Source organism: Leptonychotes weddellii, chromosome 11, assembly GCF_054177405.1.
Source record: "Leptonychotes weddellii isolate Sample4059 chromosome 11, ASM5417740v2, whole genome shotgun sequence".
Taxonomy (NCBI): Eukaryota; Metazoa; Chordata; class Mammalia; order Carnivora; family Phocidae; genus Leptonychotes; species Leptonychotes weddellii.
The window spans coordinates 7,520,845-7,546,543 of NC_138379.1; the positions used below are offsets into that span (position 1 = coordinate 7,520,845).

At 49.8% G+C, this 25,699-nt stretch overlaps 2 protein-coding genes across 5 annotated transcripts in view; one reads left to right on the forward strand and one right to left on the reverse strand.

Annotated features, from left to right (window-relative positions):
* Positions 1-387: 387 nt before the first annotated feature.
* Positions 388-9,698, forward strand: ZFTA (zinc finger translocation associated). Of its 2 annotated transcripts, XM_081797933.1 has the most exons (6): positions 388-667; positions 803-1,156; positions 3,374-3,871; positions 4,431-4,817; positions 5,062-5,622; positions 5,862-9,698. In XM_081797933.1, the coding sequence occupies exons 2-6, from the start codon at positions 1,018-1,020 to the stop codon at positions 6,329-6,331; spliced, it is 2,055 nt and encodes a 684-aa protein (XP_081654059.1). In that variant the 5' UTR covers positions 388-667; positions 803-1,017; the 3' UTR covers positions 6,332-9,698. The 2 variants fall into 2 exon arrangements, with proteins under 2 accessions (XP_081654059.1, XP_081654060.1); XM_081797934.1 differs by lacking the exon at positions 803-1,156.
* A 1,227-nt stretch (positions 9,699-10,925) lies between these two features.
* Positions 10,926-25,699, reverse strand: part of RTN3 (reticulon 3) — a 62,025-nt gene continuing 47,251 nt past the window's right edge. For all 3 annotated transcript variants that reach the window (XM_006745630.3, XM_006745633.3, XM_006745632.3), the window contains 6 exons: positions 18,429-18,636; positions 16,197-16,335; positions 15,692-15,761; positions 14,862-14,908; positions 13,357-13,415; positions 10,926-11,850 (listed from right to left, as the gene is read on the reverse strand). In XM_006745630.3, the coding sequence (XP_006745693.1) occupies positions 11,805-11,850; positions 13,357-13,415; positions 14,862-14,908; positions 15,692-15,761; positions 16,197-16,335; positions 18,429-18,636 (569 nt within the window). In that variant the 3' untranslated portion in view covers positions 10,926-11,804. The remainder of the gene's footprint in view (positions 11,851-13,356; positions 13,416-14,861; positions 14,909-15,691; positions 15,762-16,196; positions 16,336-18,428; positions 18,637-25,699) is intronic.

Here is a 25,699-nt window from a genome sequence, read left to right on the forward strand (position 1 = left end):
CGGGGTCAGCGTTCTTTGCCTCCTCGGGCCGGGCGGGGGTTCTGGGGCTGCGTCAAGGGTCTCGTCTGGCACCCCCCAGGCCTCCGGGGGCCGGAGCCTGAGTCACGGCGGCGCACGCCCTCTCCTCCCGGCTCTCAGCCTGGGGCCCCCTCCGTCCCGCAGCGTCGGGCCCCGGCACAGCCGGCTTTCCCCGAATCTACCGCGCGCCCCCCTCTTCCCAGCCCGAGTCTCTGCGGCCGCGGCCCCCGCCCCCGGCCGGCTCTCGGGGAGCTCCGCGCGTCCGCCCCTCCAATGGAGGAGCCCGAACTCCCGGCGCTCCGGGGCGGCTCCCGCGGGAGGGGGCGCGGCCGCCCCCGCAGCTCCACCCTCTCGGCGGGGCCGCGGCCATCTGGGGCCCCTGCCAGTCGCGTCCGCTCTGGGGCCCGCGCCGAGCTCGCGCGGGAGGAGGCACCCCGGCGGGGACCCGGGCCTCCCACCAGGCGGTCCCCAGCCGGCGCCGGTGAGGGGAGCCAGGCGCTGAGATGCCCCGAGGGGGCAGTGGCTGCGAGCTGAGCCCGGGTGGAAGCGCGTCGCAGCGGACGCGGACGCCCCTCGCCACTTCGGTGACCCTTCAGGAGCCGGGACCGGAGCCCCGGAGGCGGCGGCGCGGGCCCGCGAGGGCGGCGAGGTCTGTGCTCCTAACGTCTGGGGCGGGCGCCGGCTGCGGAGCCTCGGGCCAGCTCGTCGCCTCCCGCCTCTCCCCCCCCAGCCCCCCGCGAGCTGGCAGGAGGAAATAGCGCGCGGCCCCTTTAAATTTACCCAGGAGCCCTTAAAGGAGCCCCAGGGGCCCCAGACAGGAGTCCCCACCCCGGTCCAGCCCGCGCCGCCGAGCGAGCAGCCAGCCGTCCGTGCGGCCAGCCGCCCCGTGCATGCGCCCCGCGCCCCGGGGCCCCGAGCACCGAGCGCCCCGCGCGGGCCGCCGCCGGCCCCGCGGCCCCGCGCCCCGCCGCCCCGGGGCCCCGCTCCGCAGCGCAGCGCATGGAGCCCGGCGGGGACCACCGGAGCCGGAGCGGCGGCGGCAGGGGCGGCCCCGGGCCAGCAGCGGCCTCGGCACGGGGCCGACGGCTGCCGCCCGCCGGATCGAGCGGCGGCGCGGAACCCGAGGAGGACGACGGCGGTAAGAGCTGGGGCCGGCGGCTCGGGCGGGGGCCCCGGCATGGGGGGAGGGGAGGGCTGCGGCTCCGGGCTCCGGGCCCCTCTCCGCCGCCGAACAAAGGGGGGGACGCGGGCAGGGCGGCCGGGGGCGCCACCTGGCGGGCGCGGATCGCTGCTGCAGGGCCAGCGGGGGAGCCCCCCGCCCAGCTCCCGGGGTCCGCCCGCGGGGCTCGGGCGGATTCCCTCCCCCTTAAAGGGCCTCGCAGCCCCCGCCTTAGAGGCCAGGTCGGAGGGTCCCCAAAGGGCCTGGCCCGGCGCCACGGGGCACGCGCTGTGGGTTGTTGGACTTGCGCCCCCGCCCCTTTCTCTTTCAGACTCCCAGGTGGTCTCCCTTATCCGGCTGTCTCTTAAAAGTCTGCCCAGACTGGGGGGGGGGTCCCTTTCGGGGGGCTTCCCCCACAGAGGAGCTGAGCTGGGAACTCCGCTGCTTTAAGTCGGGCTGCTCCTCCCCTCCCGTGGCCTTGCTTACAGACAGGAAACCTTTCTCTCCCCCCCCGCCCCCCGGCACGTTCTTTCTAGGAAAGCGCATGGCTTTCGCCGGGGGGGGGGGGGGGGGGGGGAGGCCGCCGCTACCTTAACCCACCGCGGGTAGTTTTTAAAGGGATGGGCTCGCTCACAAAGGCAGATACCCCCTCCTGTCCGCGCGTTATCGCCTCCCTTCTTTTCAGAAATTTTTGCCACAATTTGTCAGCTATAGTAGGACCAGCCCGTCCTCCCCATTCGCTCTTAGAGGACGCTGTTTCTTCATTCCCTGCTGCAGGGTCACCGCCTTAAGACCCGTGACGGTTCTGTCCGGGCTAGGGAGACTCTGCCCTAATCTCGGAGCTCCCCTCCCAGAAACTCCCCATCCCCTTTTGTTTTTAAAGAATCTCAGCTCCTCCCCTTTTTTGGGCTCTTAAAGGGCCAATCCACCTTAGACTAGCTTAGATCCGGCGCTGGAAGGATGCTTAGAGACCAGCTAGCTACCCAGTGCCTTTTCAGACAAAGAGTCTGAGGCCCAGAGAGCCACATGACTTATCAAAGATCACAGAGCAAGTTACCAGTGAAACCATACTGGAACCGAGGTCTCTGACTTGGAAGCCAATGCTTTTTGCTTTGGATCTACTTAAATCAAAACAGACAAAAAACCACAATGGTGACAGGAGTCCTCTCTGGTCCTGTCTTTTGTTTCTCTGACCCTGAGATTCTCCAGTGGGAGCACGACCACACTTGTCCATTCAGCTTATGTGGCCAGGAAACCCTTTTCTAAATAAAATCGGGTCCAAACTGCAGGGAAGGTGGGGGACTGCTTGGGGTGTCAGCCTGTTTGGCAAAAGGGCACACTGCTGGGTTAGTGTGCTGTGCTTGGGCCTCTCCGTGCCTGCCCCTTGATTGCTGGGCAGTGGCCGGCTCTCTGCCAGAGCAAAAAATAAACCCCTAGAAAGACTTAATGGGCTCCAGTGGGTGGTGGCCACTCCCTTCCCCAGAATCTTCAGTAGCCACTCCGGTGGCCCTCCTGCCATCCCCTTGCAGGGTCATCGGCTCTCCCAGACTGTAGGGAAGTCAGGGTCCTAGAAACTCCTTTCCCTGGAGGTGTTGACAGCTTTGTCATGGGGATCCCTCCCATGGGTGCCTGCATTTGGGGAACTGACCAGGCTTAGCACCGGACTCTCAGAAGGCTGCCTTTGAGGCATTATTGGAAAAAGGGAGATGATGTTTGGGTGGGGCCCTCCTGGCTGGGGCCTCAGACGGGTGGGTCCCGTGTGCAGCCCTGGATGCAGACAGATGCCCCCTTTGTTCTGCCACTGCCAGCTCTGCTCTGGCCGTAAGGGCCCGGCCTGCTGCTCTCCTGGCTTTCCCCTCACAGCCCGCCGCCAGAAAGGGGGCCGAACAGAGCTGGCTGCCGCCTTGGCCTTCACCTTATTTTTTAAAAAGTCAGAGCTAGTCCCTCAGCAGTGCTCGGCATCCTTTTGTTCTTGGTCCTCTCTTAAAGGGTCCTCACTCTTTGTAAAGGGCCAGCGTTTTGACTCCAGGCTCTCCCGCATCCCTTTTATTGCTGTTGTCATCCCTTTCCTCCCCCCTCCCCCCTGCCGAACGACCCCTCCCCCCACCTCCCTTTCTCTGCAAAATCCAAGCCCTGGGTTTGTTTCCTGGATATCGGGCATTGAAAACTGTCTCCCCTTCTCCCTCCCCTCTTCAGGGCAAGATCTTCAGCTGGAAGGGGGTGCCTTGGGGTCCTGGGGGAGTGCCCCCCTGCCCTCCTCCAGGGCCAGGGGCCCAGCACCTTCAGGCAGGAAATACTCAGACCACTGTGAGGCCCGGGCCTCGAGGCCTGGAAAGAGCCGCATTCCCGGCCGTGACCACCGGCGCTATTACCACGACCACTGGCGGCTGGAGTACCTGATGGACTTCAACCCTGCCCGCCACGGCATGGTGTGCATGGTGTGCGGCAGCTCGCTGGCCACGCTCAAGCTCAGCACCATCAAACGGCACATCCGCCAAAAGCACCCCTACTCCCTGCACTGGAGTCCCCGGGAGAAGGAAGTCATCAGCAACAGCTGGGATGCTCACTTGGGGCTTGGGGCCTGCGGAGAGTCCGAGGGCCTGGGGGCCCAGGGGGCTGAGGAGGAGGAGGAAGAGGAAGAGGAAGAGGAGGAGGATGGGGCTGGCCTGCAAGCTTGCCCACCCAAGGGCCCAGGTAACACAGGACATGGAGAGGCAGGGGCCTGGGTGGCAGATGGGGCCCGGTGGGGCTAGCCCTGGCTTCTCAGCCAACAAACTCATTTTCTGGAGCGAGTCACCGCTCTGTGTGGGGCGGGGTCTGCTTACTGCCCTTACTGTCCAACATCGGGGGAGGGACAGTGAGAGGAAGGGGTCTGCACCATCTCTGATAGTCTTGGCCTTCCGTGGTTTTAGAAGGATCAAGGAGCGTGGAGGTGGGGAGGATAGGCGGGGGAGAGGCTGGGAGTGGAGGGTGCTGGAAAGGTATGGCTTGACAGTGAAGTCCAGGGAAGGGGCTAGAATCTGGGTGTCAGGGAGGAGTGGGTAGAGCTTCGGGTTTGTGTGCAGGACGATCGGGAGGTGGAGGAGTTCAGGCCTGAGGAGAGAGGAAGAACAGGGCAAAGGTTAGGCTGGGGGCTCAGAGTCAAGAGTGAGGGAGAGGCTTGTGGAGGACCTGGCTGTGGCGGGGCGGGGGGGTGGGGGTGCTCCCTGGAGGGCCAGCATCTCAGTTCCTTCCCTCCCTCCAACCCTTTCAGGCAAAGCCCCAGCTGGTGAGGGCAGCCGATGCCAGCGGCGAGGGGGCCCAGTGGCACCCCGGGCTCGGCGTCGGCACCTCTCAGCCTCCCGGAGGGCCGGGGGCAGCAGGGGGCTGGGGGCCCGGCGCCTGGAGCGGAGGCTGAAGGAGTCCCTGCAGAACTGGTTCCGGGCAGAGTGTCTCATGGACTATGACCCTCGGGGGAACCGGCTGGTGTGCATGGCCTGTGGCCGGGCACTGCCCAGCCTGCACCTGGACGACATCCGTGCCCACGTGCTGGAGGTGCACCCCAGCTCCTTGGGGCTCAGCGGCCCCCAGCGCAGCGCCCTGCTGCAAGCCTGGGGTGGCCAGCCCAAGACACTGTCTGAGCTCACTCGGTCCCCACCAGGTGCGAGGCCCCTCCCAGGGCCGAGACCCACCCTCCATATTAGGGCTGCAACGCGGGGTCTGTGGCCAAAACCGGGAGGGACTCCTCTCTACACCCACCCACGCAGAGACACACCCCACACACCCCACACACCCCCACACCGGCTGGGGCCTGTAGATTGGGGCTGGGGTGAGGACCCCTCTGCGTGGGTAAGGGCAGCCCTGCCACCAGGCTGAGCCCGTCTCCCTCACCCCTTCCCCAACAGACGATGACCTCGTCCCCCAGGACCTGACCAGAAAGAGCCGGGACCCCGCCCCCACTGCTGGAGCCCTGTCCTCTCAGGATCTCAGTCCCCCAGACGTAAAAAAAGAAGAGGCTGGCTGGCTCCCTGAGAGGCCCGGGCCCGCAGAGGAGGAGGAGGACAGGGAGGAGGAGGAGGGCGAGAGGGTGGGGGTTTCGGGCCGGTCGCCGCAGGGCCGTGACCGCCGCCGCCGCTACCAGGAGCGCTGGCGGCTGGAGTACCTCATGGAGCTGGACGGCGGCCGGCGCGGCCTGGTGTGCATGGTGTGCGGGGGCGCGCTGGCCTCGCTCAAGATGAGCACCATCAAGCGGCACATCCGCCAGCGCCACCCGGGCTCCACGCGCCTCAGCGGGCCTGTCAAGGCCCTCATCGCCCAGGAGTGGAGCGAGAAGGCCGCTCACCTGCTGGCCCTGGGGCTGCCCAGCCCCGAGTCCCCCGGGGACCCTGCCGCCCCCGGCACAGCCGCAGCCTCCGAGGAGGGGGGAGGGGAAGAGGAGGAGGAGCCAGAGGAGGAGGAGTGGTGGGGTGAGCTGGCGCAGGGCCAGAGCAGGTGGCGCGGGAGAGCGGGGGCAGGGACCCGGGCCAGGCAAGGGGCAGAGGGCTGGGAGTGCTTGGGTGGAAGCGGGCGGGGAGAGTGGAAGGTTGAAGGGGAGATTGGGGAGGACGGGGCAGGAGGGCCAAGGTGGGCGGCTGTGGATCTGAGGCGCGAGACGCGGGCGGCTTGCCCTCTGCCGGCTCCAATGCGGTCCTTTGTCCCTTCCTAGGCGATGTCCCGCTTTCCCCAGGGGAGCCGTCGGAACGGCCCGCCGAGGACGACGAGGACGACGAGGACGGCCAAGAGCCCGGGGGACTCGCCTTCCCGCCGCTGCCCCCGCCCCCGCCGCCGCCCCCGCCGCCGCCGCCGCCGCCGCCCCGCAGCCGAGAGCAGCGGCGGAACTACCAGCCTCGCTGGCGGGGCGAGTACCTGATGGACTACGACGGCAGCCGGCGCGGCCTGGTGTGCATGGTGTGCGGGGGCGCTCTGGCCACGCTCAAGGTCAGCACCATCAAGCGGCACATCCTGCAGGTGCACCCATTCTCCATGGACTTCACGCCCGAGGAGCGCCAGACCATCCTGGAGGCCTACGAGGAGGCGGCGCTGCGCTGCTACGGCCACGAGGGCTTCGGACCGCCGGCCCCTGCGCCGCGCGACGGCGGCGCGGACCTCAAAGCGGGCGCCGTCTGTCGGGCGTAGCGGGCTCGCGGGGCGGGCCGGGCGGCTCCGCCCTGTGCTCCGCCGGCCCTCGGGCCCGGACACCCTGCTTCCCGCGACCCTGGCCGCCGCTGTCCCCCGCCCCGCTGGCCGGGCCGGGCGGAGATAGGAATTGGGTGGGGTCGCCGGCTTCCGCTCGGAGCCCCGGAGCCCCCCGGGCTGGTCGGTGCGCTGCGGGGAGCGCTCGCTCCCCTCGGATGCGGAGCCCTGGCCCTCCCCGCGCTGGGCCCCACGTTTCCCGAGAGGCCATCGGGGCCTCCAAGCGTGTGTGCGCGGAGGGCCTCTAGCTCCCGCCCGCGCCGGGCCCGGGTGGGGGTTGCCGACAGTCAGTATTAGGTCCCCAGGGCTGGGGGAGGGCAGGAGGGCCGCAGGCCGGGGCCCAGGTCCTTGAGGCACTGCACGCCGGCAGGCACGGCCCCCGGGTCGGGGGCGGCTGCTGCCGGGTCCTCATTGGTATTCGCGGCTGCTCGGAGGCCCGGACTGCGGACGAGGGCCTCCAGCGGAGGGCGGGGCGACGGGGCTCGGGAGCCCGCCCGGGCGGGGAGGACGCTTGGACCGCGGGCGGGCAGCCCGGAGGCGGGGGCGGAGCTGGGCGGGGGCCACCCGGCAGCTGCGCCAGCCTCCCAGGCGGGCTCTGGGGACAGCGCGCCCCGCGGCCCCTTCTGCCTCCCCCGCTCCTGCCGCGCCTTCCCGGACCCCGATCTTGTAAAGGGATTAGCACTTTTCTCCTTTGCTCCTCTCCTGCTCCCAAGACCTCCGTTTTCCCCCAGACCCAGTCAGGCACTCCTGCTCTATCGTCCCCGTCGGTCCGAGCCCGGGGCACTGGAGGTCCCGGCAGTTGGCGTTCTCTTCCCGTCCCCTCCCTGTCCCCCTTCGTACACGTTGGACGTGCCACCCACTCTCAGTCCCCAAGGGCCTGGGGCCGGGCCTCGGCCTTCTTTTCCCCGCGGCAGCGCCAGGCCCGGTGGGGCCGGGAAGGGGCCCCGCGATCTCCCAGGCAGGTCCGAGTGGGATGTGTAGATTCATTCTCCTGTGGAGAACAGGTGGCCCCGAGATCAGGCCCTTTTTGCTCTTTGTATTTTATTTTGAAACTGTATTTAATGCTTTTATATGAAAGGGGGAGGGGCGGGGAGAGAGCTGTCCCAGTCACCCTTATGTGCAAATGTCTTATTTATTATACGTGTATCAGAGATAAGCTGTGAGGTGGTGGAGGAAGGACCTAAAGGAGGAAGGAGTGAGGACAGAGGTGGGGATGGGGGGCCCCAAACATCCCACACTAATGTGTGACTCTCCAGGCCTCTCTGGGCCCGTATGTCTGCTCTTCACGTGGCCAGGCCGGTTCCTTTGGTCTTACAGCCGGAGAGTGGGGAGGTGGGACTTGAGGACGAGGCCTGGAAGCAGAGGAGCCCTGGCACCTGGGGCCAGGAGCTGCCTCTGTGGGCGGGAAAACAGACAGCAAAGAGGAAGCCCTTCCTCATCCCAGCACCCCCAGGCCAGAGCCCACGGTTCAAGTGCCTCAGGCCCAGTCCCCTTGACTCTTCCTGATTGGGAATTGGATTTTATACCATGGATTTTATAGCATTTTTATATAACTCAAAATTGTCAGAGTTGGAATGACCTTGGAGATCAACCAGACCCCGCCCCCTTGACCCCTTCCACAGACAGGTAGCGAAGTTCGGAAACTGAAATGATCACACACAGCCAGGTAGGAGCAGTATAGAACTAGAATAAAAAGCTCAACTCCCGACTCAGTGTTGTTTGCACTACACCACACTGCCTCCCAATCTCTGGTCCATTATTAAGATTTCTTTTTCTCATGGGGCTTGCCGAAGGATGGCACGCGGTGGGTGCTGCAGTCCGTTAGAGCGCAGTGACGCTCCGGGGGATGGCAAAGACCTGCACGCCTCCCTGGGATCAGTGTCGTCCAGGGCAGCTCTGGCCGCCACAGGCTTCAGCTCCAGGGTTCGGGAGCAGGGCTGACGGCCACCCATCCCATGGCCTCTCCAGGAGGCCAAGGGCTCTGGCATTATGTTTTCTGTTGTAGATGCCACCAGGGACAGCATTCCCTGAGAAGTGAATTCCATGTTTGAACCTCCAGGGGTTTTGAGTCAGTATTAAGAGCTTGAGAACAGGGATTATGGATGGCACCTGGCTGGGTACTGCCATTCTTTTATTTTCCTTCATGCATGTTATTTTCGGATCCAGAATGAGTCTTTTATCACTTTTTGCTACTTGCCTGTTCAAAAACAGGAGGCAGATTGGGGTGACCTATTCTGGTCACCCAAGCCCACTGCCAAAGTTCAGGTAAGCCAGGACAGAGAGCTGGTCAGGAATGGCTTTTCCTTTTGACAGACAGGGACGGAGGCCTTGGGAAGACAGGAATGAATGTCTTGAGAGGCAGCCCCAAGCACTCCAGGGGGTTCTCAAAGTGTGGCCATTGGACCAGTAGCATCACATTCGGAACCTCCTAGAAACACAAATCCTTGGGCCCCATCTCGATGAATCAGAAACTGGGGTGGCACCCAGCAATCCTTTCTGATAAGCCCTCCAACGACCACAAAGCTGAAGATCTGTGCAGGAGTGGGCTCAGTGCCACTGCAGTGATTCCTGCTTTGACTGCCCCTACAGCCTCTTGGGTTGGGGGGGGGTCAGGTGGTCCTCCTCTCTCTGTGCCTCCTCCTTGCCTTGGGAGTCTGACATCAACAGGTGAAGTTTCTTCATGAAGTTTTTGTTAATGGTATGCTTGCTATTATGGCCAATATGTAAATGTTACTCTGAATCCATATTTATATGCCACGTTAGAGACATTACTCGAACATTTGTATGTGTATTTGTGAAGTTGTTTGCTTCAGTTATTTTTAAGAAATTTCAGCCTAAGTTTTCTAAGAGGTATGTTGAATAAATTTTTTAAAATCCAGCTTAAGGGTCATGGCAGCCTTAGTTTTGGGGAAGAATAAATCTGAAGGGATAAAGTTCTGATGTATGTGGTCTCCACTTTCCACGGTGAGTGACTCTGTGATGTATAGGCTGCTTCCCGCTGCAGGCAGGCGACCCTCCGAGGTTGGGGTGCGGCTGAACTGGGACAGCAGACCCTCTGGCCCCTTCCACTCCTCATCCTCTTTCTCCTGAGGTCACCTCTTAAGAGGGTCTCTGTGATCTTTCAGAAAGCAAACGCACAGCTTTGCTCTCCTATGGAAATTCTGCAATCTTGGGAATCATTACCAATCTCAACTATTAGTTGCTTTTTAAAGCCTCAAAAGTGGAGTGGGGATGGGGGCCGGTGGAAGCCTGGTTCTTACTTTACCCAAACTGTATGTATAAAGAATAAAATTAGCAGAATGACACCACACTGTGTTTTTTTTATTTTTTTTTAATTAATACCACATCAATTTGCAGTTTTACAGGAACCAAGATTCAAGTTCCTTAGGTGCTACTGTATTTTTATGTTGCACGCACATACACGCACACACAGTTTCATTAGTAATAGTTCATCTATAGATTTTCCTTAAAAAAAAAAAAAAAAATTCCTGTGTGGCACAAAGATCTGTCCAATTACCTAAACACAGCAGTAACAAAACAAAAGAGCTAGGTGTGGAGGCTTCCAGTGCAGAGAAGGGTCCTTTGGAGGGGAAGCCCAAAAAAGTTGATCAGTGCACTGACTTCTTGGGAGGGCATAAGATAGGATGGACAATGTGAAATCAGCTTAAACATTAAAAAGGAAAGGGGGCTAAGTAAATAGGAAAATGGAGTAAGGCAAGGGTACCTTTTACCCATCTAAATGGCTGAAGTAACTTTTCCAAAACAGTAGAAAGAAAACTTCCACTACCTTCTACAGAGTTGCAGTGCTTTGGGACCATCAAAGACTGTAGCCCTTACTTTCAAGTCACCAGCGCACATTCCCTCTGGATTACCATGACCACAAGTTTTACAACCTGAAGGAACTCACAGATGACTTCTTTCAAGTTGACCGAATTTTCATGTTGGAAAGGGAGAAAGACACTTGTCTCAACAGGAATCAGATTCCTGATCGCCCTCCATCTGATGTCTGTCTGGGTTGTTCTGTTTATCTTTTAATTGCACACGGAGCCCATCCACACAATCTGGTCCTGCCTGGTCGCCCTCACCTAAAACTTCTTGGAAAACACTCTCAAAAGGAGCACCCTGGGCCATGACAGAGGTGCTGAGACATTTTATGTGCCTGAAGATGAAAGGAACCCTCAAAACATAACACACACGTAAAGCTAGCCTCAAAGTTAAAACTCCATATGAACCACAGAACATACTTTCTTACACTAATTTGTGGTCTCTTAACCACAGACACACACAAAATCTCCTCTCAAGCCAGCTTGGCTTTGGTCCTTAGGATACAATGATAAGCATAGGTTAAAGATGTAGCATGTGAAGGAGGAAGCTGCGGAGAAAAGATAAAAGCAAAAAAGGCCTTTTATGTTTCTGTATTCACCTCCTGAGAATGTTCCCCCCCAACCCGCCATGGACTGAGACAGGATTACAATAACTCAACAACTGAGGAGCCCACATGCAGATTATTTTTTTCTCTAACAAGTTTACAGCAGTGTACAGCAGTTACAGACATTTATTTCATAATAAGAAAAGTACAACCATATTTATTAAACTCGAGGTGAGGTGGGCAGGGAAGAAGGAGGAAAGCACATTCAGGAATGAGTTCTCAAACTAAAGCTCAGAACTGGTGCCTACGAGAATAGACACAGACGCCACCCTCCCAAATAGAAGAGACTTTCCTTTCCTAGGGGTGAGCGGGAGGGGAGGGTCGTCCCAGCCCCACCTTCCATTTCCATTCTTGGTTCCCAGATGGCATTCTGGGAATCAGAACTCTATCACCTACAGGTTATTCATAGAGTTGGAAGTTATAGCATTACATGAAGAAGAGGAATATCAGGAGTAGCTGCTCACATTGTGGGGCAGGAAGATGGGATCAGAGGGCTGCCAAAAACCCCATGGGAAGGAATCCCACTCTTGTCCCCAGATAATTTCCTCATAAGTTAATCATTATTTCTTAACTTAAAAATAAGGGTAAAACTCTGATGGGAAGCTGTGTAAGACTAGTCCTTGAGAACTGGATAGCAGAGTCCAAGAGCAGTGCTTTATCTTTCATTTTCTCCTTGACCTCCAATCTCTCCCCTTTCAAGCTACAAGTAAAAGCTCCACCACCATTAAGGTACTGATTTATCCTATTAATTTGACTCTCTCTTTATTCTTTTGGGTCCTAAGATATCAGTTCTTTTTTTAGTCCAACAATTCTTGTGCTTGATACTGAGGGTAAAGGGAAAGGAGGGGAGAAAACACCAAATTAAGAAAAAGAAGCTTGGAATGCAGGCTCGAGCTGACACTGAGCACTTCCTTCATAGTACAAGTAATAACGTTATAACTATTAAGTGGTGTTTTAGTAACTGTTGCATTTCTTGTTCCCATGTACTTATTCTGCCTTCTTTTTTGCGACTCCGGGGAGTTTTGCTTGTATCCTATTGAAGAAAAAAAAAAGAAAAAGGTGAAAACAGACATTAGTTGTAGGTTTTTACTTTAACAGTGACACCGAAAGACAGCCCTGGACTTGCTGGAGCAATGTGACAAATAATCTCCCATCTCCACAGGGCTTATTCTGGATGAAAAGAGGCAGGGGCCGAGTCTGGTCTGGGATGAGCTGAGGGGTCCGCAAAGATCCATCCCCACTCCCTGCCATCATGCCTGCAGCCTGTCCTCTTTCACCGCCTGCACCTCTTGCGTCCCTCACTGGGGCCTCCAGAGAAGAATAAGGGGTATGTGGGCATAACGTCTGCTGTGTTCCACACGCTGGCAGTGCAAGAATCCGTTTCTCTGGGAATGCTAGTGACCCACTAGTGCCACAAAAGGAACCAGAAGTCAAGGGTCAAGGTGACAGATAAAAAGACTACAGGAGCTGGCAACAGTTTCCGGCCCTTCACAGAACACCAAAGCTACCCTTCATTTTGTGCATTAAGGTTAGCCATCGCTAAGGTCATTCACATACCTCTCAGCCAATGTCAAAGCCACTCCTCACAAATCCTAGATCCCACAGCAAGGACTGACCAAGACATCAGTTTTAAAGCTAAGCTATGTCCGTATTTCACAATCAGGAGTAAACAGCAACCAGATACGGATTTGTGCTAACTGTCCTTGCCTGGTTTTAGCTCTAATGTATACCTGAAAAAGCAAAAGAGCAAGTAAAGACCCTGGCATCAAGCCAGAGTGGTGGGCATATATTCATAGTTTCCACTTATCAAAACTGGAAAAAGCACTACAATCTGAGGTGTGAAAGGGACTGGGGCGGGGGCGGCCGGTGTGTGTGTGTGTGTGTGTGTGTGAAATAAATAAATAAAATCTTTAAAAAACAAAACAAAACAAAAAAGATTTAGCTGCTTGTGTTTTATTTCTTAAATATCTGAATATGAAAAAATGTTAACATTTCAATAAGAAGTGTGGGTTCCTTAGTATTTGCCATAATTACAAAAAAAAAAAAAAGCAACAAAAAACACCAAACAAAAAACCCCAAATGGTTCCTTGGTAGAAGGAGTCATAGAAATGTCTACCAATATTTTATTACTTGATTTTAATATTAAATTGGTTCAAAAAAAAAAAGAGAAAACAGGGATTTGGTAGTTTTAGGAAGGGTAGCATTGTGCCTTGAGTCATTTATTTAGTAAAACTCTTATTTCTGAAAAGAGAAGGAAGAGTCTGGCTTAAAACTGATGCATGCGGGCGGGCAGCTGCGTACACTTACAAGGCCAATTCAGAATGGCAAAGCTTCTAATTCCATTGATCTTAAGACACAAAGGATGTTTTTTAAAGAAGCAGGATGAAATAATTTGTAGTAAAATCAAACTAGTAACCAACATTTTTCTTCAGGATGAAAATTCCCTTTCTTTGAATCAGTATTTTATAGAGGAGGCTAAAAATAATTGGGGAAGAAAAGCAACACGTTCTGATAAAATGCGGAACTAAAGCATACTTACTTTTCAACAATCGACTTGGTCTGATCGCGGGCGATGCCAACATAGTGATCAATCTGGGTCTTTAAGGAAGGGAAGAGACTCAGTTATGGCAACACAGATTAACAATTTTCCTGAAGGTAATGTTCTGTTTCCTAGTGTTAACCATTTTTTAAAAACACTATTGCATATTCTGGGAAATGATAACAACGCCAGTTTTTAAAATTTATTATTATTTTTTATTTTAAGTGGGCTCCACACTCAGCACAGGGCTTGAACTCACGACCCTGAGATCAAGAGTCGCATGCTCTACTGACTGAGCCAGCCAGCTGCCCCAATGATGCCCAGTTTTTATGAGTATTTTAAAAACTTCAGGTATTGGGGCGCCTGGGTGGCTCAGTAAGTCAAGCCCCACACACCAGGCTCAATGATCAGTGGGAAGCCTGCGTCTCTCTCTCCCCCCTGCTTGTGCTCTCTTGCTCTCTCTCTCAAATAAAATCTTAAAAACAAACAAAAACCCAAAAACTTCAGGTATTAGGGGTGCCTGGGTGGCTCACTCAACTCCTGATCTCAGCTCAGGTCTTGAGGTCAAGCCCCGCGCTGGGCTCCATGCTGGGCGTGAAGCCCACATAAACAAAACAAAATCCAAAAAGACCCTTTGGGTCAGACTTTAAATTATGCCATAAACACCTTATAATACTCTGTTGAAGTAAAAATCACTCATTTCTTTTGCTAAGGTTTTACTTGTTAGGTGTTTCCTTTACAGATACTGGAGTAAAGCATTTTCTGAATACTAAAAACGGTCTATTTAATCTATATTCTGTAATCACAAATGTGTTCTGGCCCCTAGGTAAGACTAATTCATTTAATACCAAAAGGCATAAATAAAGCCTGTTGATTGATGACTTAATCTGTAAAGAATAAACTCATAGCATCTAGCAAGGCTTTGTATTCACCATTCCACGATGCAAACATCTCTTCACATAGATGGATTCCCATAATAGCCTTGATAGTTTAAATTTCTTTTCGGACACCAGCTTTTATCTATTTAAGCATTTTTTCAACTTCTTTTTTTGAACAGATAATGCATCCACATGAAATACTTAAAAGACCCACAACAAGGCATAAAAATATACCTTCCTACCCTTCTCTCTCCTAAATCTTGGTACAGGAAACCACTATTTCTTACAGGCTCCTGACTTACAAACTTAGACTGCAGAAATGGTTACAAAATGATCGCTCATGGGGCCCTGGTGGCTCAGTCAGTAAAGTGTCCAACTCTTGGTTTCGGCTCAGGTCGTGATCTCAAGAGTCATGAGATCAAGCTGGGCGTGGAGCCTGCTTGAGAGTCTCTCTCCTCCTCCCTCTGCCCCTCCCGCTTGTGCACTCTCTCTCTCTCAAATAAGTAAATAAATCCTTAAAAAAAAAAGAAAGAAAATGATCACTCCAAACCTTCAATGCCTAAAAAATAAACTAAAGCTAGTCATACATCAACAGGCATATCTGATTCGAGACAGACAAGCGCTCACCTTGTACTTCTCATAGACAATGGGGACACTGAAAATAAGCAGTTCGGCTGTAAGAGAATCACAGGACACGGCAAGTCTAAATGTGAGACAGTCAAAAAGACCCAAGACTCAAGTAACACGCACATTTTTCCTCATGAAATATAGGGAAACACAGATCTTCAATATGAGAAATCCTACCTAGGGCTCTCATTTAAGGATAGGTAGCTAGAGGTACACAGGCTTTCTTTGTATCACAAATAATTTCCAGATTATGAAAATGATTTCTATAAGATCCCCAATATTTAAACCAAATGTAGACAACTCTCCTTTACTTCTGGTTGTTTTGATATTTCTTTATAGTTAAGACCTTTCAAAAAACCTATGGCCACAAACACAGGTTCTTCCAACACCTAATTCAAGGTTTATGGATGTTAAAGGCTAGGCCACATGGAAGGAGTGGAGACATGCTGGGCATTTCTCTTGGCTCCTACTTTTACCAATTACAGATGACCCCTCAACATCGTGGGGATTAGGGGTAGGATACCCCATGCAGTCAAAAATCTGCATATAACTTTTGACTCCCCCCCGCCAAACTTTACTAACAGCCCACTGTTGGCCAGAAGTGCTACCAAGAACAGTCAATTAACACATATTTCGTATGTTATGTGTATTATACACTGTATTCTTACAATAAGGTAAGCTAGAGAAAAGAAAACGTTAGTCAGAAAATACATTTACAATACTGTACTGTAAAAAATCTGCATATAAGTGGACCCCCACAGTTCAAACCTGAGTTGTTCAAGGCTAGTTGTACTTCAAAGAGCATGGAGACATTTTCCTTGTCACCTTACCGAGAATCAGAAGGGTGATTCCATTGAAAACAGCACCAACATAGGTCATAAGCCACATGAAGACAGCCAGCTGTGAAGGCCAACATCAGAGGGTTACGCAGGGACAATCATAATGCAAAATTTAGGTTAACTGATGCCATTCTCCTCTTGCCAATTAAGTCTGCATAAATTTAGTGATGTATGCCATACATAATTATAATTTCACAATGAAGGTTACACACCGTCTGCACCATACGCTGGAAGTGTGCATCAGAGCTCAAAAACAGACTGTGACTGCATTTCTGTCAATGACGGTGCCCTTGTTGGGAGGGCACTTAGTTCTACAGGTGTAGGAGATGTCTTCTCTACTGACTCCTATCCCCATTTTTCACAGGTTGAGATAAGCATACATTTGTTTTTATGCAAAATACATTTGCATACATTTATTTACTGTTTTTCCTCTGAATTATAACCTAGGCCCTGGTTTTCTTCAGCCTCACCACCAAAAGCTGTAGAAGCAACTAACCTTCAAGGAGTCAACCAAATCTTCCACCAGAAAGAGACGAATAATGAGTTTCAGGGCTCTGTTGATGTGCACCATGGCAGCATTCACGTAATTATGGAAAGCTTCTGAGGACAGAGTAATGTCTACATCCAGGTAGGCTCTTCCAGAAGAAAAAACAACAGTCATACATTTGACAAGGAAGAAGATCTCTTTCTGTTAGTAGAGCAGTTATTTAGAGTGTGAAATTCCCCCAAGGGCACATTTTAGAAATCTGTAGGGGCATTTTTTGCTTTCATGGGCTGGGGAGAGGGCACCACTGTCTTTCAGTGAGCAGAAGCAAAGATGCCAGATGTCTGCAAAGTGTGGGACATTCATACACAATAAAGAATTGTCCTATGCCCTGCATAACTTTTACTGCCTCACAGGTATTTATGAAGGTGAACTCATTTATAATTACCAAAAGCCCAGAACGTATAAAAACAAGGTATTTTCCCCAGTTTTAACATATCCTGAATTTTCTAAAAAAACTGTATTTTGTTTATGCTAAACTTTACTAAGACATTTTACACTACTTTGGAAAATCACATCTGTACTGGAGATTATACATCTAAGTACAAGTATCTAATGTCTCTATTGTTTTGTGTGCGTGTAGTCATGTCCAAGCAGTTAAATATTGACTGGAATATATATTATTTTACTATAAATGACTTTCTATCTTATTCCTTTATATTACAATTACAGTCTATTTTTGAAATTTTGTTAATAGATATCTATGAATTTCATTTCAAAATGATAAAAGAGGCATTATAAAATATTTGTTAACAAAAGAAAAAGGAGAGTGGAGATACTGAGTTTGATAGGACGGACAAAAGACTTGGGTTCTGTTTGCAGATGCACTACAGAATTGAGATGTAACCATGTGCTCATAACTTGTTCCTTCACTCGGTACTTACTGAGTGCCTACTGAGTATCAGACCCTCTGCTATGCACTGATATATCAGGAAAGAGAAGACTGCTTTTGCCTTAAAGAGCCTATAATCTTGTGGAAAAAAGAGAAAGGAACAGGCATGCTTTCCTTTCCTATTTATTAAGAAAATATTTACTACCAAATACAAAAGTTATAAAAATTAGATGCTGTAATTCATACAACTTGACAAAACACATTTTATATTCCATAACAGTGTCCTGCAGAAGAGGAAAAACGCTGCTAAGACATCTGAGCTTGTAGCAAAAGTCACATTTATTCACTCAGTGAGCAGCTACTGATTTGTTAAAATTAATTCACGATAACTTTTTAAATGCCACATATAGTTTAAATTGTCTTCTATTTTCACCAAGAGAAAATAAAAGGACCAGAGCTGCAGCCAGACACTTATTCTGTCATAGTCTTGAGAGGTCACGGAAGAGTTTCTTTCCCTATGACGAAAAGGTTTTGAAAAAACGGTCATTTGTGAATATTAAAATTGTTTATGGGCTAAGATTTCCAAGAGGAAAACATTTGTTAAAGTTACAGCACAGAAAGCTAGCAAGTGGATTCTAGAAATGCATGACCTACTGACCTCAAGACTTGCTCCTGGTATTAAGAAAACTAAAGGGGGGAAAAAAAAAAGAAAACTAAAGGAGAGATAAGAAGGAAATCAGTAATAAAACTAAGAGCAAACATATCAAATTTTGATATTGCTAAGAGCACAGCCTCAATACTGAGATTTCTAAGTTGTTTTAAGGTTTAACTATATGGGAGGAGGTGGGTGGGGGGATGGGGTAACTGGGTGTTGGATAATAAAGAGGGCACGTGATGTAATGAGCACTGGGTGTTATATATGACTGATGAATCACTGAACTCTACCTCTGAAACTAATAATACACTATGTTAATTAACTGAATTTAAATAAAAAAATGTTTAAAAAATCAAAATCAAAACCAAACCAAAACAAAAAGATTTAACTATAATAGGGAACTTAAGCATGTCCTTGGGACCCCATCTAACCGGGTGCTGTCCTGGAGGCCCTGCTCAGGAATTCAGACAGTCTTCTTTGCTCTTAAAGTGTGAGCCCCTAGTTTGTCAAAAAGTTCTTGGCTCCTAACTTGGTCACTTTTGAAGTGGCAAGGTTTCTAGCTGATGGTTCATGCAAGGGATCAGCTGCATTAGACTCTATAATTCTTCACTTAGTCAGGTCTGATTGGTAGACCTGCCCAGCCTCGGCAAACCCCTTCTCTAAACTGTCGAATGTTACTTGTGATACTTCCACTCACTTGAATGGATGGCCCTCTTCTGATTTCTGTACAGCTTGGATGACAGACTTGTAGACCCTGAAGCTGATGGTGACAGAGAGAAGAGCCAGGATGAGGTAAGAAACCACACTGATGACACTGAAAGCTGCCAGGGAGAGCAGCATGATCAGTGTGGTGCCAAAGACAAACCCAGTCTTCTTCACATCTCGCCAGAAAATCAGATCGTGCACTGCCAAAAGAAAAGGGAACACAGGTTACATGCAGCCACGTGGCCAGGACTGCTCTTTGGCTGTGTCCTGCATACCTGAGAAGCATTACACTAGCATGCAATTACAAGAGCAACCCTCCTTAAGAGAATCTGTTAAATGAAAATCAAATTGTATGTCAGGAGTGAGGACTCATACTGCAAAAGGTTCTTGTGGTTTCTGGACAGGTTCACAAAAACTTAGAAACTTATTTTTTTAGAGATGGCTACTAAAGTACAATGGGATAAAGTGTCAATTTCTTGGAATGCTTTAGCAGAAAGGATGTAGAATAAGTGTGATAAAATCTTGTTAATTGTTGACTAAATTAAGCAAACCATGCCGATAAATTCGTTTGGTCACTATAAAACCAAAGCTAATGTGTATAAATTGGGTGGAGGCAGAAGAGAGTGGTGGATAAAAACAAACCAAACTCTACTAGTGTTAGCTGCAACAAAACACCTATGTCTCTATGTTAATCTGAAGAGAACTCAGGAAGGATGATAGGTAGGGGACCACATCATTATCTAAACCGCTATACCTCTGAAAAAGAATGGGGACACTATAACTAATTGTTAGGAAATAGGTATAAACCAAAACTGTCTCAGGGAAGTGGGTCTTATGATGTGGGACAGCCAAACTGGAAAAATCTAAGTTCTTCTACTTAAAGACACCTCAAGAACTGTGTGTAGAAGTTTCTAGTAATCACCTTCAATCTAGCAATGACACTATATTTGAATTTTCAATCTGTGAAGGTTAACTTCAACATTAATGGTCCTATTGCAGGTTTTTTCTGTTCATAAAGAAGGGCAAGGGCTGGGCGCCTGGGAGGCTCAGTTGGTTAAGTGACTGCCTTCGGCTCAGGTCATGATCCCGGAGTCCCGGGATCAAGTCCCACATCAGGCTCCCTGCTCAGCAGGGAGTCTGCTTCTCCCTCTGACCCTCCTCCCTCTCATGCTCTGTGTCTCTCATTCTCTCTCTCGCAAATAAATAAAATCTTAAAAAAAAAAAAAAAAAGAAGGGCAAGGGCTTTGGAGTTGGAGAGACAGGTTTGAGTCCTGGTAATTTTTAGCCATATTGTCTTAAATGACCTTTCTAAACCTTTGTTTTTTCTTTTGTAAAATAGAGAAAGTAACATCTATTTCCTAGAGTTGTTTTTATAGGAGGCCAATGCAATAGAAGGCTTTGTAAATGACATGCAGTAAACACTCAAATTTTAACTACAACTAAAATATGAGAGGCCTGCAAGACTGTGATTGAGGGTAAAATGAACTTGAATCTGTTCAAGTGGACCCCCTGGCACCTAGTTCTTCTCCATATTCCAGCTACAATACTCAACTCTGAAGCCTAACCTTGCTGGAGCCAACGGAACCTAACTTGAAACTTTCACACTAAAGGTATGCTGATTGTAGAGAAGAAATAATCACTGGTTCAGAGATTCCAGCCAAGGGATGTGACACTAGGAGAAGTAAGAGGCATTATGATTCCTGATGGGAAGGTGAGAGTCCTAGACTCACCTAGTTGGGACAGGAAAGCTGAACAGAGTGCTGCCCTCTTATGAGAGCAAATACTAAGCAGGATTCCTACAGTCAGAGTCCTAATATATAGACGTCACCGTTCCTAAGACCACAAGCACAGTTTCAACACAGAATGCTTCGGAATGGAACAGATACCATGTGCCTCCCGGTGTAATGCACTGAGGACACAACATCACTTCTGTGGTGTTCTTGCCAAAAACATAAAACCTAGATCTAATAAGAAAACACCAGACAAACCCAGACTGAGAAATTTACAACAACATGGATGGACTTAGAGGGTACAACACTAAGTGAAATAAGTCAAACAGAGACAAATATCGTATGATTTCGTTCATATGTGGAATTTAATAAACAAAACAAATGAACAAAGAAAAAAGAGACAAAAAAACCAGATTCTTAACTACAGGGAACAAACTGGTGGTTGCCAGAGGGGAGGTCGGGTGGGGGTGGGTGAAATAGCTGAAGGGGGTTTAGAATAAGTACACTTACTGTGATGAGCACTGAGTGATGTACAGAACTGCTGAATCATTACACTGTACATCTTTAGTTAATGTAACATTGTACTTATTCTTCAATAAAAAAACAGCAAAAAATAAAGGAGGTAAGATCTGACAACACATAAATGCCAAGTGTGATGATTATAGACTGAACACCGGATAAAGGGGTAAAAACGGCTCTAAAGGGGCGCCTGGGTGGCTCAGTCGTTAAGCGTCTGCCTTCAGCTCAGGTCATGATCCCAGGGTCCTGGGATCGAGCCCCACATCGGGCTCCCTGCTCGGCGGGAAGCCTGCTTCTCCCTCTCCCACTCCCCCTGCTTGTGTTCCCTCTCTTGCTGTGTCTCTCTGTCAAATAAATAAAATCTTAAAAAAAAAAAAAAAGGCTCTAAAGGACACCACTGGGACAACAGACAAAATTTGAATGTGGACTATATAACTGGTAAAAGCACCGGTGATCCTTGAGCAACACGTGTTTGAACTGCACGGGTCATTTTCGTGGATTTTTTTCTGATATAGTATAGTACTTGTAAATGTATTTTTTCTTCTTTTGACTTTAATAACATTTTCTTTTCTCTGGCTTACTCTAAGAATACAGTATACAATGCATATAACATACAAAATGTGTATTAGCTGACTGTTCATGTTAGTGGTAAGGCTTCTGCTTAACAGCATGTCATGAGTAGTTAAGTTTTTGGAGAATCAAACGTTCTATGGGAATTTTCAACTACATGGCACTCAGAGCCCCTTACCGCGATGTTCAAGGGTCAAATATACTGTATCAATATTAAATTTCCTAAATATGATAAGTGTACTGTGGCTATGTAAATTCTTGAACAAAATTCTTGTTCAAAAACGAAGACAAAAACTAACACTCCAAAGTAGGGGTGTAAAGGGGCAGGATGTTTGCAATCAGCTCTTATATAGTTCAGGAAAAAACATACATTGGGGCCTGGGTGGCTCAGTCGGTTAAGCATCAGCCTTCAAATAAATAAATAAATTAAAAAAAAAAAAAAAAAAAAGCATCTGCCTTCAGCTCAGGTCATGATCTCAGGGTCCTGGGATAGAGCCCTGTGTTGGGCTCCCTGCCCAGCCAGAAGTCTGCCTGTCCCTCTCCCTCTGCCCAGCTCGTGTGCTCTCTTCTCTCTCAAATAAATAAATAAAATCTTAAAAAAAAAAAAAAGAAAAAAGAAAAAACATGGATCTATGGAGAGGGGAAAGGAGAGATAAAGCAAAAGTAGGCAAATGTTAACAACTGTTGAACTAGAGTGAAGGTTATATGGGAGTTTTTTGTACTATAGTTGCAATTGTTTAAGTTTGAAATATTTGAATGAAAGAAAGAGAAGAAAGAAAAGCTTACAGGGTAAGACTGGGGCCCAGAGAGAAAAAGACTTGAATGTATCAAAGAGGGGTAATGACACTAGCCTATATGTAAATCTAGATTAGCAAAAGCCACCCTGTCCTCATGAACCTTGCTGCCATCTGCTGGAAAACTGTCATAAGAAATAGTCAAACCTACAATGAGTACACATGTGAATGGTGTCCCCTAGAGGTGTGCAGTACACAACCTGCACAACAGTATTAAGGCCCTAGGCTGGGTCTTAAAAAAATCAATGGTAGAATTATGGTCTGGTCTAGAAAAGGGACACACTGATTAAAGGGGGGGCTATAACAGAGGGAAAGGAAAAGCGGGTTAATCCCTCAAACCTCGGTCTGGGATGCTCTTCCTCCACAAAGTCACATGATTTGCCCCTTCACCTCATTTGGGTCCTGGTTCATGGGCTACTTCCCTCAGACTGCCCACCCCACCTAACATCCCCATCCTTTGCTCACACTCCATCTCCTTATTCTGCTTTATTTTTCTTTAAATCTGTTCATAAGTGCTTAAAACATGGGCTAATAACCAGTTTGCATTTGTTTCCTGACGATCTCTCTCAATCTATGAGGCCAAGTTTCTGCACCTGGAGCCTATCAAGTACAGCGGACCAAGGATTCTGAGCATACAATACCAAAGAAAGGAACTTGGCAGTCTGGAAATGCTGTCCTCTGATCGTGGAGGAAGAGTTAGGAGGACCAAACACATGAAGAAAAAGGCAAAAGGGGCACCTGAGTGGCTCACTCGGTTAAGCGTCTGCCTTTGGCTCAGGTCATGATCCCAGGGTCCTAGGATCGAGACCCGCATTGGGCTCCCTACTCAGCGGGAGCCAATGCTTCTCCCTCTCCCTCTGCCGCTCTCTCAAATAAATAAATAAAATATATATTTTTTAAAAGACTTTATTTATTTATTTGACAGAGAGAGACACAGCAAGAGAGGGAACACAAGCAGGGGGAGTGGGATCCCAGGAGCCTGGGATCATGACCTGAGCCGAAGGCAGACGCCTAACAACTGAGCCACCCAGGTGCCCCAAATAAATAAAATCTTAAAAAAAAAAAAGAAAAAGGCAAGAAATGAGGCAGCTGCTGGAAGTTTAAAATGATGAAGCCTCTAGACTTGGTTTTAGTGTTTGCTTCACAACCAGGAAAGCACCAAGAGGCTGCAATGGTTTGGTTCCACAAAATGTTTTTTCTTCTACTTTTCATTCATCTGCTCCTACTACTTCAGTAGAGAACTTTTTTTAAAACAGGAAATTCCTTTTTTTTTTTTGAGAGAGAGTGTGTGTGTGCGGGGTGGGGGGGTAGTGGGCAAAGGGAGAGGGAGAGAGAATCTTAAGCAGGCTCCACACTGAACACTGAGCCTGATGCAGGGTACGATCTCATGACCTGAGCTGAAATTAAGAGTTGAATGCTCAACTGACTGAGCCACCCAGGTGCCCCTCTCAGCACGCTTTAATTAAGTGCCTACCGTGTGCCAGGCAAGTACTAGTAACTGGGAATATAATATAACAGTGAGCAACGCAAACAAGATCCTTACTTTCCGGGGGGAAGAGAGGCATGAATAACAAGCTAAGTGTTACCTCTACCAGAGGCTTGTAAGATATGAATCCATTGTGCCACGATGAAAATAAGGTGTGTGTGCACAGGCATGACCGAAGCTAGCAGTCAGGAAAAGCCTCTTGGAGGACTGACATGAAAGGTGAGATATGAAAAATGAGAAGGAGCTGGCCATGCAAAAGGCCAGAAGGGTGTGACAAGGCTGGAGAGACTGGCAGGAGCTAGATCATGGAGTACTTTCATAGAGCAAGGTAAGGAGCTTGGATTTTAACTTCAGGTGAAATGGGAAGTCACTAAAGGTCAAGCAGGGGAATAACATGGTATATTGTATTTTAAAAAGAGGTACACTTTTACTGCATAGAAAATGGATTGGGTGGGGTAAAAGTACAGGCAGAGAGACTTTGTAGGAGCCTAAGGTGGAGATTCAAGTGCGAGATGATGGTCATTTAGATTAGGATGGGGGCAGTCAGGATGGAGAAGAGTGGACAGATTTGAGCTATATTTTGGAGTAGAACAGGGAGAACCTGGTGGTGGACGAGATGTGGGAGATGATCGACAGAAGAAATATGGCTGAACCATAGGTTTGGGGCCTGAACAAATGGATGGCTGCGGTGTCATTTAATGAGGTAAGGTAAGGAATAGCAGAGTACAGAGCATGTTAGTTTGGGATGGATGTTAGAGATGGCCACCAGTGTATATAGCACACAGGCCAAGTCTGAGCAGGAGATACACATTTGGAAGTCACAAGCACACAAACAATATTTAAAAGTCATAAAAATGGATGAGGTTACCTAGGACTGATAGGGAAGCAGGCCTAGGTCTTAATTCAATGGCACTCTAATATTTAGTAACTGAATAGAACTAGAGGAGCTAGTGGAAGTGAACGGAAGCAGTAACCAGGGAGGTAGGGGAGAACTAAGAGAGTATGGTATCACAGAAGTGGAGAGAGAAGTACTTTGAGGAGGTGTGGAAACCGATGAATTCTGCTGAGCTTGAATAAGGAAAAAGGTAATCATGGACTTGGCAACATGGAGAGAGTTGGTGATCTGACTAAAACTATTCAATGGAGGGGGCGCCTGGGTGGCTCAGTCAGTTAAGCGGCTGCCTTCGGCTCAGGTCATGATCTCAGGGTCCTGGGATGGAGCCCCGCATCGGGCTCCCTGCTCTGTGGGGAGCTTGCTTCTCCCTCTCCCACTCCCCTGCTCGTGTTCCCTCTTTCGCTGTCTCTCTCTCTAATAAATAAATAAAATCTTAAAAAAAAAAAGATTAAGTGGTTGACATATTTTTTTAAAAAAACCTATTCAATGGAGAGGCACCTGAGTGGCTCAGTTAGTTGGGCGCCCGGCTCTTGATTTAGGTTCTGGTCATGATCTCAGTCAGGGTCGTGGGACTGGGATTCTCTCTCCCTCTGCCCCTCCTCGTTCATGCTCTCTTTCTCTCAAAATATAATAAAATAAAATAAAATCTTAAAAAAAAAAGCTGTTCAGTGGAGTGATGCAAACACAAGCAACTGAAGGGAGAAGAGGAATGAGTGGTGAGATGTGGAGGCAGTGGGAGAGGAAATGCCTATGAAGTCTAGCTGTGAGGGGGAGTAGGGACATTTGGGGCCAAGGGACAGTTTTTTTAAAAGATGGGGGAAAAAAAAAAGATGGGAAACACTAAAGCATGCTTATATGCTGACACAAGCAGAAAGAGCTGAAGGGGGCAGAAGGAGTTCAGGAGAAGGGAGGGATAGAGACCCAGAGCCCAGACGAAGTGGCTGACCCTTGTTAGAGCAACACAGTGAAGAAGATGAGGACAGACACAGGCCCATTCATAGATCTGAAGACTGCAAGAAGAGGGATTTCTTTCTGAATGCTTCTAGTTTCTTAACAAAAAAGTGTTGAGGTCATCAGCTGAGGTGGGGGCAAGGTGATGAAGAAGGTTTACAGAGAAAGAAAAAGATAAATGGTTGTTTCAGAAAAGTGAGAAACTGTCTTTATACTCTTAGAAGAAAACAGGAGTTAAATAGGTGATGGAAATGAAGGAGTGCACTTGCAATGAGCACTGGGTGATGTATGGAACTGCTGAATCACTATATTGTACAC

Bases quoted from the DNA above. Each gene is read 5' to 3' on its own strand.
- ZFTA (XM_081797933.1), top strand. From the start codon at position 1,018: ATGGAGCCCGGCGGGGACCACCGGAGCCGGAGCGGCGGCGGCAGGGGC. The intron at 3,872-4,430 runs GTAACACAGGAC...CAACCCTTTCAG, and splicing joins TTGCCCACCCAAGGGCCCAG to GCAAAGCCCCAGCTGGTGAG. The intron at 5,623-5,861 runs GTGAGCTGGCGC...GTCCCTTCCTAG, and splicing joins AGAGGAGGAGGAGTGGTGGG to GCGATGTCCCGCTTTCCCCA.